Source organism: Mobula birostris, chromosome 10 (genome assembly GCF_030028105.1).
Source record: "Mobula birostris isolate sMobBir1 chromosome 10, sMobBir1.hap1, whole genome shotgun sequence".
Lineage (NCBI taxonomy): Eukaryota > Metazoa > Chordata > Chondrichthyes > Myliobatiformes > Myliobatidae > Mobula > Mobula birostris.
The window spans coordinates 54,956,088-54,969,649 of NC_092379.1; the positions used below are offsets into that span (position 1 = coordinate 54,956,088).

The window sequence follows — 13,562 nt, forward strand, 5'->3', positions numbered from 1 at the left end:
AATATATATATGAATGTATGTGTGTACATACAGTGGCATGCAAAAGTTTGGGCACCCTGGTCAAAATTTCTGTTACTGTGAACAGTTAAGTCAGCAGAAGATGAACTGATCTCCAAAAGTCATTAAGTTAAAGATAAAACATTCTTCTCAACATTTTGAGCAAGATTAACATATTATTATTGTTTCGCACAATTTTAGAGAAAAAAAGGGGAAGGAGCACCATGCAAAGGTTTGGGCACCCCAAGAGATTTGAGCTCTCAGATGACTTTTATCAAGGTCTCAAGCCTTAATTAGCTTGTTAGAACATAGAATAGTACAGCACATTACAGGCCCTTCGGCCCACAATGTTGTGCTGACCCTCAAACCCTGCCTCCCATATAACCCCCCCACCTTAAATTCCTCTATATACCTGTCTAGTAGTCTCTTAAACTTCACTAGTGTATCTGCCTCCACCACTGACTCGGGCAGTGCATTCCACGCACCAACCACTCTCTGAGTAAAAAACCTTCCTCTAATATCCCCCTTGAACTTCCCGCCCCTTACCTTAAAGCCATGTCCTCTTGTATTGAGCAGTGGTGCCCTGGGGAAGAGGCGCTGGCTATCCACTCTATCTATTCCTCTTATTATCTTGTACACCTCTATCATGTCTCCTCTCATCCTCCTTCTCTCCAAAGAATAAAGCCCTAGCTTCCTTAATGTCTGATCATAATCCATACTCTCTAAACCAGACAGCATCCTGGTAGATCTGCTCTGTACCCTTTCCAATGCTTCCACATCCTTCCTATAGTGAGGCAAGCAGAACTGGACACAGTATTCCGAGTGTGGCCTAACCAGAGTTTTATAGAGCTGCATCACTACATCGCGACTCTTAAACTCTACTCCTCGACTTATGAAAGCTAACACCCCATAAGCTTTCTTAACTACCCTATCTACCTGTGAGGCACCTTTCAGGGATCTGTGGACATGTACCCCCAGATCCCTCTGCTCCTGCACACTACCAAGAATCCTGCCATTTACTTTGTACTCTGCCTTGGAGTTTGTCCTTCCAAAGTGTACCACCTCACACTTCTCCGGGTTGAACTCAATCTGCCACTTCTCAGCCCACTTCTGCATCCTATCAATGTCTCTCTGCAATCTTCGACAATCCTCTGCACTATCTACAACAGCACCAACCTTTGTGTCGTCTGCAAACTTGCCAACCCACCCTTCTACCCCCACATCCAGGTTGTTAATAAAAATCACGAAAAGTAGAGGTCCCAGAACAGATCCTTGTGGGACACCACTAGTCACAATTCTCCAAACTGAATGTACTCCCTCCACCACGATCCTCTGCCTTCTGCAGGCAAGTCAATTTTGAATCCACCTGGCCAAACTTCCCTGGATCCCATGCCTTCTAACTTTCTGAATAAGCCTACTGATATAGATCACATCCATATCACATCGATCCCTGCGGAATGCAGAGAGGGTGGGGGAGGGAAAGATGTGCTTAGTGGTGGGATCCCGTTGGAGGTGGCGGAAGTTACGGAGAATAATATGTTGGATCCGGAGGCTGGTGGGGTGCATTCCGCAGCGATCGCTCTCTACGCGACTCCTTTGTCCATTCGTCCCCCCCATCCCTCCCCACTGATCTCCCTCCTGGCACTTATCCGTGTAAGCAGAACAAGTGCTACACATGCCCTTATACTTCCTCCCTTACCACCATTCAGGGCCCCAAACAGTCCTTCCAGGTGAGGCAACACTTCACCTGTGAGTTGGCTGGGGTGATATACTGCGTCCGGTGCTCCCGATGTGGCCTTTTATATATTGGCGAGACCCGACGCAGACTGGGAGACCGCTTTGCTGAACACCTACGCTCTGTCGGCCAGAGAAAGCAGGCCACACATTTTAATTCCACATCCCATTCCCATTCTGACATGTCTATCCACGGCCTCCTCTACTGTGAAGATGAAGCCACACTCAGGTTGGAGGAACAACACCTTATATTCCGTCTGGGTAGCTTCCAACCTGATGGCATGAACATTGACTTCTCTAACTTCCGCTAATGCCCCACCTCCCCCTTGTACCCCATCCGTTATTTATTTATATACACACATTCTTTCACTCTCCTTTTTCTCCCTCTGTCCCTCTGACTATACCCCTTGCCCATCCTCAGGGTTTTTCTCCCCTCCCCCTTTTCCTTCTCCCTGGGCCTCCTGTCTCATGATCCTCTCATATCCCTTCTGGCAATCACCTGTCCAGCTCTTGGCTCCATCCCTCCCCCTCCAACTTTCAAGTCTCTTACTAACTCTTCCTTCAGTTAGTCCTGACGAAGGGTCTCAGCCCGAAACATCGACTGTACCTCTTCCTAGAGATGCTGCCTGGCCTGCTGCGTTCACCAGCAACTTTGATGTGTGTTGTGTTCATTAAAAAAAAAGTAATCTTGCTTAAAATATTAAAGAAAAGTGTCATCTTTAACTTGATGCCTTTTGGAAATCAGGTCATCTTTTACTCGCTTAGCTATTCACAGTAACAGAAATTTTGACCAGGGATGCCCAAACTTTTGCATGCCTGTGTGTGTGTGTGTATGTGTTATATAAAATTAAATAAGCAGTGCAGAAACAGAGAAAAACTGTGAGGTGATGTTCAATGCCCAATCAGAAACCTGGTGGCGGAGGGGAAGAAACTGTTCCCCAAGCATTGAGTGTATCTCTTCAGGCTCCTGTGCCACCTCCTTGATGGTAGATTTAAATGCATTTAGTTGAAATCTTATTATTAATTGCACTGGTGCATTTACCATTGGACTTGAGCCTTACAAATTCATATTTTTCACTTGCATGTTTATAATACAAGAAGCATTTATTGACATTATTCCCTAATCCCAATCAGTCTACTAAAGTTCAAAGTAAATTTATTGTCAACGTTCTTGTGTATATTAAGTACAGTGTCCATAAAAAGTGTTCTCCCCCCTCCCAGAAGATTTCATTTTTATTGTTTTGCAACATTGAATCACAGTGGATCTAAGTCGGCTTTTTTGACATTGTTCAACAGAAAAAGACTCTTTAACATGAAAGTGAAAACAAATCTCTACAAAGTGATCTAAATTAATTACAAATTAATTTGGTTAATTTGGCTCCTCTGGTTCAGGAGCCTGATGGTTGAGGGGTAATAACTGCTCTTGAACCTGATGGTGTGGGGCTGAGGCTCCTGTATCACCTCCCTGATGACAACAGTGAGAAGAGAGCACAGCCTGGATGGTGGGGGTCCTTGATGATGGATGATGCTTTCCTGTGATAGCGCTCTGTGTTGATGTGCTCAGTGGTGGGGGAGGGCTTTACTAGGAATGTAGTCACATGGATTGCTTATTATCTGCATCTTTTTCCAGGTGCACTTCAGGAAGAAGGCAAAATGGCACTGGATCACCTCCTGAAATTTATGGTTCACCCTGCCATCTCCAGTATCAACCTTACAGCTGCCCTGGGTTCTTTGGCAACCATTGCTCGGCAACGGCCCATGTACATGTCTGAAGTGATTCAAGCATACGAGACTCTTCATGGTGAGGATGTGAGAAAAAAGATGGTTCCTTTCATGATATTTCTGATGAGTCATTCTTGCACAAGTCAGCTCACAGTGATTTGTGAACACAGTGTGTAGTTTATCCAGAGGTTGGTGAATCTGTGGAATTCATTACCACAGATGGTTGTGGAGGCCAAGTCATTGAGCATACTTAAAGCGAAGGTTGACAGGTTCTTGATTAGTCTGGGTGTCAAAGGTTACATGGAGAAGTCAGCAGTACGGTGATGAAAGGAATAATAAATCAGCCATGATGGGCAAACCTGATGGGCTGAATGACCTAATTCTGCTCCTATGTCTTATGGTTTTATGGTCTTGCAGAACTCAGGTTGTGACAGGGTTCTTTTTCCTTAGTAACTGAAACTGTTCACGAGGTGGAACTGGACAGACAGCTGTGATGGGAGAGCAAGCAGCCGGATGGCCAGATGAACTGATCAAGACCAAAATAAGAATAACTGCAGATGTTCGATATTCAAAAAAAAAGCAGAAAATTTTGGAAATACTCAGATCAGTTAATTTTTATGGAGGGAAGAACAGAGTTTAATGATTTTGGTCGATGTTGGTTGAAGAATTCTTCTCCAAGAGATCCTTTATAGTTCAGCTATAAGGGCCTAGTTCAGCATCAGTCCAAAGAGCAGAATATCTGAGAATACGATTCCTTCAGTAGAATTCTCCAACTCTACATTGGAGAGGGTCCAGGGAAGGTTCATGAGAATGATCCCAGTAATGAAAAGGTTAATGTATGATGAGTGTTTGGCTCTGGGCCTGTATGAGCTGAAGTTTAGAAGAATAAGGGGGAGATCTAATTGAAACCTATCAAATATTGAAAGGCCTGGGCAGAGTGGACATAGAGCGGATATACAGTGGGGGAGTCTCACATCCCTTTAAGACAACAAGAAGGAATTTCTTTAGTCACAGGGTGGTAAATCTGTGGAATTCATTGCCACAGATGATTACGGAGGCATTTGAGGCCAATGCTGCCACTGCCGGGAGTGTCCATGACCCTCAGCACTCACTTTGAGGATTACTGAATCATGTGATAATATAAGAATTAAACGAAGCATGGTCTGTGAACCCCTAACTCTCACTGGACCATTCAGTAAGACATCAGCTTATTTATTTTTAGAACCTCAGTGTCACTCGTGCTTCATAAAACTAGGCATCAAGTAGTCTCTGTTTTGAGTATTCTTGGAGACTGAGCACCCTTGTGAGTAAAGAATTCACAAAATTCACCACCATAATGTTCAACTTCCAAGTATTTGGGAAATTTAGCAAAGCTCCAAATTTTGTAGTTGGTCTGGATTTTAATGGCTTTTCTTCTGAAAGTTAACAAATGTAACAGGATGTTGAGAAAGTTTTGGTACAACAGTACAAGATGTTGGTGAGACTGCACTTGGAGTACTGTGTGCTGTTCTGGTCGCCTAACCAAAAAGATGGCATTAAGTTGGAATGAGTACAGAAAAGATTGACAAGCATATCACTGAGATTGGAGGACTTGAAGACAGAATGATGGGCTGGGACTGTTTTCCTTGGAGCTTAGAAGGTTGAGGCTGAGGTTTATAAAATCATGAGGCACTCAGTTAGGGGAAATGTTCTTTTTCCCAGGGAGGGGGAGTTGAAAAGGGAAACCAGAGGAAATATGATGTGAGATGAAAAATTATAGGGAACCTGAGGGGCAAGTTTTTCCCACGTGGGGTGGTACGTATATGGAATGAACTGCTAGAGATATTGGTAGTGGCAGTTACAATTACTATGTATAAAATACATTTGGATAGGAAAGATTTAGAGGGATGTGGGCCAAGTACAAGGAAAATAGGATTAGCTTAGCTATACAACGAGGTTGGCATAGATGAGCTGGGTGAGGGGCCTCTTTTTGCGGTGTATAACTCTGGCAGTTTACAAGCTTGTGTTCAGTAAGTTTTGCTGAATTTACTGTGGTTACTCAACTTGTGTTTAGTGTGATTTGTCCTAGCTACTGATGACTGGCACATCTCCACAGCTAGCTTCAGTGCCAATTGTTTATGATTCAAGCCTGTTCCTTCCCAGTCTCCTAGGTTTGATAAGCATAGCTGATTGTGGGGCTTGTGTGATAAGCTGCTCTCCTGGTTGTGAGGGAGGAGTTTGTGCTGTGCAGGTGTCACATCTTTCACACCTGATTTCTGGTTCCAGCCAACCTGCCGCCGACGCTGGCGAAGTCGCAGGTCAGCAGTGTACGAAAGAACTTGAAGCTGCACTTACTGAGCGTCCTTAAGCATCCATCCTCTGTTGAATTCCATGCACAAATCACTACGCTTCTGCTGGACCTCGGCACACAGCAGCAGGAGATCGCTCGCAACATGCCCAACCTGAAAGATATGCGGAAACGTCACCGCGAGGAGACTGACCAGGGCCTCAAGAAAATCAAAATAGGTAAGAGGGCTGTCATCCAAATTCATGAACTCGCTGTGCTTCTGTTCATCCTGGGGAAGAGGTTGAGGTAGTAAACTGTGATTCAAAAACAATTAGTGATGCAGAAAATCTGCATTTAGTGTGACAGTTGCTTTATAAATGCTGCTTTAGGTCTGCTTTTTATTAAATCCTTGAGAGATGTTCTTACACTGAAATATTTCTAACTTTGAATTCTTTGAAATTAGCTATTTGATCTTGGTATTTTTAATCTTTTTAATCAGTTTTTACGGAGAAGGATTTCTTTCGTGAAACCATTTCATTTAATGAATTGCAGCAATTATTCAAACTGGTGTTTGAATTCAGTAAAGTATGAGAATGCATTTGAAAAGGAACAAAGTGAGTGTGCGTCCAAGGGTCTTTCAAGAATTCATTCGTTTATTAGCCAAGGTATAGAATATACCTCCTCCTTCCCCTTCTCCCACGGCCCACTCTGTTCTATCAGATTCCTTCTTCTCCAGCCCTTCATCTCTTCCACCCATCTTGTCCTCCTCATCGCTCCACCTTTTTATCCTGGCGTCCTTCCCCTTTTACTAGTCTTGAAGGACCTCGGTTCACAATGTTAACTGTTTTATTCAGTTTCATAGCTGCTGTCTGACTTGAGTTCAAGCATTTTGTGTGTGTTTCTCAGCTGAACCTCTTGTGTTTATAAAAGCAAGTAGCTGAGTTAAGATTGTTTTAGACCATGGCTGACCACTGCTTGCAGGCCTGGTCACTTTACAAGAAGGCTTTTATTACACTGGAGAGGATGTAATGCAGCTATACAGGAATGGAACATAGTACGAAAATAGCTTGTATAAGCTAGGATTAGTTTCTGTATAACAGAAGAGACTAAAAGGAAATCTGAATTCAAAGTTGAGGAGCCAAAATAAAATTCTTTTAAGAGTGGTCAAAAACTAAGAGGCATAAATTTAAAGTAATTGATGTTGTTGAGATAAAAACAAACCTTTTCAGGGAGTGTGGGTCTCGAAGACTATAGAGGTAGAATCCTCCATATTGATGTATGCTTGAGCACTGATAGTCAGGACTGTGAATGTAATGTTGAAAGATGAAAGTCTGGTAAAGACAAAATGTGCTGTGTAGCCCTAGAACAACTGAGCACAGAACAGCATGGCACAGGATAGGCCATTCTGCCCATGATGTGCCAATTGTGATAGAGTCATTGTGAAGTACAGCACAGAAACAGCCCCTTCAAGCTAACTAGTCCAAAACCACTTTCACTGCCTACTCCATCGACCTGCCCTGACCATAGCCCTCCATACCCCTACTATCCACCTACCTATCCAAACCTCTTAAATGCTGAAATCGAGCTATTGCGCACCACGTGCTGGCAGCTCAATCCACACTCTCGCAACCCTCTGAGTGAAGAAGTTACTCTGGATGCTGCTCTCTTGTGACAGTGCTCCACGTAAATGTCATTTATCTGTCTAAAAGCCCCGAAATCCACCAAGCTACCTACTTCCGCTGCTGACCATGATGACCCTTTCTGCCCCACATGTCACCTTTAAACACTTCCCACTCCCACCCTGCATACTCAACACACATCCTCTGGTGCTTGCCATTTCTACCCAGGGAAAAAGATTCTGTCTATCCTATCTGTTCCTCTCATCTTTTTCAAAACTTCTATCTGATCTCCCTTCAGCTTTTTACACCCTCTCCACCGTCTCAACGTCCTTCCAATAATGGGGTGACCAGAATTGCAAACAATACTCAAAGTGTGGTCTCATTAACGTTTTATGTAGCTGCAGTGTGACTTCAGAATCAGGTTTAATGTCACTGGCACGTAGTGAAATCTATTGTTTTGTGACAGCAGTACTTTGCAATATACAATAATAAAAACTACATACATACATACATCCATCCATTCAGAAATCTGATGGCGGAGGGGAAGAAGCTTTTTCCTGAAATGTGTGTGTGTGTGTGTTCAGAGTCCTGTACTACCTCCTTGATGGTAGTAATGTGAAGATGGCATGTTCTGGGTGATGGGGCTCCTTAATGACGGATGCTTTTTTTCTGAGGCACTGTCTTTTGAAGGTGTCTTTGATGTTAGGAGGTCCAGTGCCCATAATGGAGATGGCTGAATTCACAACTTCCAGCAGCCTTTTCTAATCCTGTGCAGTGACTCCTTCATAGCAGATAGTGATGCAACCATCTAGAATGCTCTCCACGGTACATCTGTAGAAATTTGCGAGTGTCTTTGATGATATACCAATTCCCCTCAGGCTCCTAATGAAATTTAGCTGCTGTCGGGACTTTCTTTCTCTTGTACTCAACACCTCCTATTTTGCACTTTTTCTGTGATTTCTTGAATGTGACACAACTGGGATGGGTTAAAAGAGCAGAGGTTTACTGAGAGTTGAGCAGAACTATGCATCATGTGCAGTGTTACCCAGGGGCAGCTAACAATATATTTTCCATCGGAAAGTAGTTATGTTGAGTTTTCAAAAATTCATACATGGTGGCAGGAGCTTCGGTAGTTTTACAGCTTAGAGGAGGAAGCTATTTCCCATCCTAACAGTTCTTGTCTTAATGCTACAGTACCTGCTACCTGATGGTAGGGTGTCAAGGAGATTGTTGGACATTGACAATGCTAAGGCTCTTGGGTAGAAATTGATAACAGCTTGTTTTGTGTTCTTAGTCTGAGCAGAAAGTTGGTAATTTATTTATAATTAGGTCTAATACGAATTTTAAAACCTTGGAGAACTCATTCTGTATCTAGATCAGCAAGTGCATTATTAAAATAGACTTCACAGACCCTATATCCCAATGATTTTGGCAGGCAAATAATCAGCAGAGAGGTTGGGAATTTGCTGAGGCCATCACAGTAAGGGAAAAAGATGTTTAATAATGTCATGAAGTTAATCGGAGCTCTTATCTAGAGGAACACTGGTCAAAACATACTTCTGTGTTTTTCCGGTGTGACGAGAATACACATAAAATTAAGATGTTTGCTGGCCTGGGTTAGCATCAGTGACATCAGCAGTTGGTCTGCCACCTGTCCTCAGGGGAAGGAGAGATAAGGAACAATGGAGCAGCGTCTGGAGATGTGTAATGAAGGGACGGGTGAGAGAGCTGTCTGGAGCGGCTCCCCCTTTGAACCCTGAACTATTTGAAGTGATGGACAGGCGATCTGGAGATGTGTAATGAAGGGATGGGCGAGAGAGCTGTCTGGAGCAGCTCCCCCTTTGAACCCTGAACTGTTTGAAGTGATGGACAGGTGATACCCCAGCAGGGGGATAAAAAGGGACAGGTTCGCTAAGGCAAGACACACGACACCCGAGGTAACGAGACCCTGGAAGCGGTGCGCCTCTCACGAGTCAGTGGGAAGTACCGGACAACGCACAGGGTGGAAAGGTACGATCAGTGGGAACCCGGTGTGTGTCCACCCTCGCTTGGGTGCCGGGTTCACTGCAGAGGATCGACCGCATCTGGAGGAGGGGTCACAGTCGGTGACCTCAGGTGACATCACAAAGGACCCGCCCGAAAGCTGCTTGTGAGCAATATCGCCGGTCTGTGAGTGGAAGCCGTGTCTGAATGATCAGTCGTTCTCGTTCTCTCTCTCTCTCCCTCCCCCCACGTTGTCCATCGCCATGGCAACGATTACTGCGAACTAAACTAAATTGGACTGAACTTTTGTGTCACTTTGAAATTTGGTCATTTACCCCTAGACAACGATAGAGCTTGATTGATGCTGTTACTTTAATTCTGTGCACATGTGTGTTTATCGTTGCTGAACTGTTGCATTTATTATCCTTTCGATTACTGTGTTGCTTGTTTCTTTAATAAAACTTTCTTAGTTCTAGTAATCCAGACTCCAGCTGAGTGATCCATTTCTGCTGGTTTGGCAACCCAGTTGCGGGGTGGGTAACACCGGGACATTGTGGAATTTAGTTCAAGTGATGTTGAGCAAGAATCTGACATTGGTGTCTCAGTAATTGAAAGTGGGGGAAAATGCATATGGTGGACAGCTGAAATAAAAACAGGAAAATGTTGGTTGGTGAATTAATTGGGCACTGTTAAATTACCCTTAGTGTGTGGGTGAGTGACAGAATCTGGCTGGGGAGGAAGGTATGGAGTGCATAGGATTGGAAAAAGCTACAGAGAGTTGTAAGCAACATGCACAAAATGCTGGAGAAACTCAGCAGGCTAGGCAGCATCTGTGGGTGGAGAAAAGCACAGTTAGTCTTTTGGGCTGAGACCCTTCAGCAGTTGTAAAATGCCTCAAGAAGAAGGCATCCATCATCAAGGATCCCCATCACCCGGGACATGCCCTCTCTCATTGCTACCATCAAGGAGGAGGTACAGGAGCCTGAAGACACACTTAATGTTTCAGGAACAGCTTCTTCCCCTCCACCATCAGGTTCTTAAACCTGATTCTAATTCTGCTGGGAACATGGAGAACAAAATGGGTTGGGTGAAAGTTAGGATTAACGAAAGTGAGCTCTTGTTGTTTGGCAAGGTAGGCTGTAGGGCCTTTTTCTGTGCAATATTACTCTGAAAGTAGAAAAAGATTCAGGATTCCTTCAAGGATTACTATGGGGAGAAACACGTGGAAAATAGAAGTTAATGTTTTGGGTTGTCAAATGAATTTGGTTTCCACAGATGGGATTTCTTATTTGATACCACTGCACCTTTCATTGTGGTGCCCAAGGATGTACTGAGCAGCCATTCTGTTCCATGGTCTTGCCTGCAAACCTGAAATTTCAAAAGCCTAGGCACCCCTGTGGAGTATATTGCTGCATTCTATAATGTATATAATGCTTATATAATGCATTCTATAATCAAGGGAGGGATTCACTGAGCCAAAGTTGATGCATAGCTGCCCTTTGCCCCAGCTTCACAAGAATTTGTGCACATTGTAAGTGGTAATTGTGTTCCTGACAGAACCTTTAGGAGAAGATGATGAAGACAAAGATCTTGAGCAAGCGTCAGTTTCCACTGTTAAACCGTCATCGTCCCAGAACACACAGTCTGCCATTGACGTCACGGCACAGTTTCTCATGCCTCTACTCTCGCCAGAGAATGTGGCGAATTTGGTGAGTGCAAAGTTACCAAAGATCCTCCCCTCCGTGGTCTCTGTCTATACTACTTATTGCCTCAGTAAAGGCACCGGTATAATCAACCTGCCCAGACATTCTCTCTTCTCCATTCTCCCATTGGGCAGAAGGTGCAAAACCTTAAAGCACATATTCAGGATGTGCTCAAGCTCAACGATGGCTACCCCACTGATATCAGAGTCTCGTATGATAAGATTGACTTTGAGTAGTTGTATTTCAAGGCTTTATTTGGGATAAAGGCGATGTGGAATGTACAGGATATGTTTATCAATTCCTGTGACAAAATATGGTAGCCATGTTAGCATAGCAGTTAGAGTGATGCTATTACAGCTTGGGGCGTCGAAGTTCAATCCTGACATCTTCTGCAAAGAGTCTGTATTATGCCCTCCCCATGGCCACGTGGGTTTTCCCCAGGCACTTCGGTTTCCTGCCACACTCCAAAGATGTACCGGTTAGTGGGTTAATTGGTCATTGTAAATTGTCCCGTGATTAGTCTAGAATTATATTGGGGGTTGCTGTGCTGTGTGGCTACTTTTAGGGTACCAGAGGGGCCTACTTCATGCTGAATCTCATCAATAAATAAATAATGTTTAGGATTTTTCGGATATAATACCAAATACAGTAGATGCCATAAGGAAGCCCTTGCTCTTTGTTTCAGGTTCTGATCAGCATGGTTTATTTACCTGATGTGATGCCAGCCTCCTTCCAGGCTACCTATACCCCTGTGGAGTCAGCAGGAACAGATGCACAGATTAAACATTTAGCCCGACTCATGGCCACACAGATGACATCAGCAGGCCTTGGTCCAGGTAATGAGAAAGTGCTTGGACTTTTCATGGATTTTGTTAGCACAAGGCCGGCATACATTCATTGCTTTGTGCTTACGTTTTTATTTAGATGAGGTTGCTGTAAATATTACCAGCAGTAATTGATACATTAAATTGAGAACATAAGAGATAGGATCATAAGAGAGGCACCAAGTCCTTTGTGCTTGTTTTTCAGTGAGGTCAGGATCTTTTACCTCTGCAATGTTTCTGTACCAATCTCAAATTCCTTGATAACCTTAATATCATAAGATGTAGAAGCAGCATTAGGCCATTTGGCCTGTCATGTCTTCTCTAGCATAAAATCATGACTGATCTATTATTCCTGTCAACCTCATTCTTCTGCCTCCTCTCCTTAACTTTTGATGCCCCGACTAATCAAGAATTTATCAACCTCCAGTTTAAGTACACCCAATAACTTGGCCTCCACAGCTGCCTGTGGCAAGGAATTCCACAGATTCACCGCCCTGTGGTTCAAGAAGTTCCTTATTGCTTATCTAAAGGGATGTCCTTCTCTGATGTTGTGCCCTCTTAATTTTCTGATGTCGTACCACGTGGCGACAGCTGTGAAGGGACAGGTTCGTATTCTGGAGATGGACAGAACAACCAGAAGACAGCAGAAGAGAGCCAGGAGAAATGCAGCCATGGTTGCCACCACTACTACGTATACATGTCCCACCTGCAATAGAACTTGTGGGTCCAGAAAAGGATTGTATAGTCATGAAAGATCTCATGTTAAAGGAGTGGACGTCATCATCAGATTTCGATGGACAACCAAAGAAGAAGAAGCCCTCTTAATATCTAAAATCTCGCTGACAGCATCTCCATTGGCTTCTTGGGAAGTAATTTTCAAGGTTTTCCATGCTGTGGGTGAAGATATTTTTTTTCATCTCTTGTTGTGATTCAGGAGTCAGTAGTACTGGGCAATTCTTTCAGAGCCAATTAAGCACAGAATCCCAATCATGCTGGGTGCAATGGGTTGTAAAACACAAACTGATGAAGGAACTCAGTGATGGCCTAATGCAGGGTCCTGACCTGAAACATCACTTATTTCTTTACGTCAGATCCTGATTGACCTGCTGAATTCCTGCAGCAGTTTGTTTGTTTATTGCTTCAGGTTCCAGCATCTTATCTCCTTGGGCTTCTGTTCATTCACTATCAAACAGGAGAGGATTCTTTACAACAGATGGTGATGGTCACTGGTGCAAACATATATGTCGGCGGCTGATTTTAGATTTTAACTGTCCGTCTTGTATTGCACCAGCCCATTATGTACCAGTGTTGTACGTAGGACCAACCAGAAAAAAGTAATTTTACATTTGGTGCTCTGAATTTTATTTGGAAAGATTCCATCATGATCAAAATTCAAAGTAAAAATTTATTATCAGAGTACATGCATGTCACCATAAACAACCCTTAGATTCTTTTTCCTGCAGGCGTAGTAACTGTAACAGGATCAATGAACAACAAACTGTGAAAATGCAAATATAAATAACAAGTATGAAGTAAAAAGATAGAATGCTTGAAGTGAGACCATCAGTGTGGGAATGCCAGGAATAGAATGAGTGTATTCATCCCCTTTTGTTCAAGAGCCTATTGGTTGGGGAATAGTAATTATTCTTGAACCTGTTGGTGTGAGTCCTGAGGCTCTTGTACCTTCTACCTGATGCCAGCAGTGAGAAAAGGG

At 43.6% G+C, this 13,562-nt stretch overlaps 1 protein-coding gene across 1 annotated transcript in view; it reads left to right on the top strand.

Annotated features, from left to right (window-relative positions):
- sympk (symplekin) overlaps positions 1–13,562 on the top strand; it is a 115,690-nt gene that overhangs the window by 25,441 nt on the left and 76,687 nt on the right. The window contains exons 7-10 of the mRNA XM_072270303.1: positions 3,362–3,532; positions 5,719–5,958; positions 10,879–11,030; positions 11,710–11,860. Coding sequence (XP_072126404.1) covers positions 3,362–3,532; positions 5,719–5,958; positions 10,879–11,030; positions 11,710–11,860 — 714 coding nt within the window. The remainder of the gene's footprint in view (positions 1–3,361; positions 3,533–5,718; positions 5,959–10,878; positions 11,031–11,709; positions 11,861–13,562) is intronic.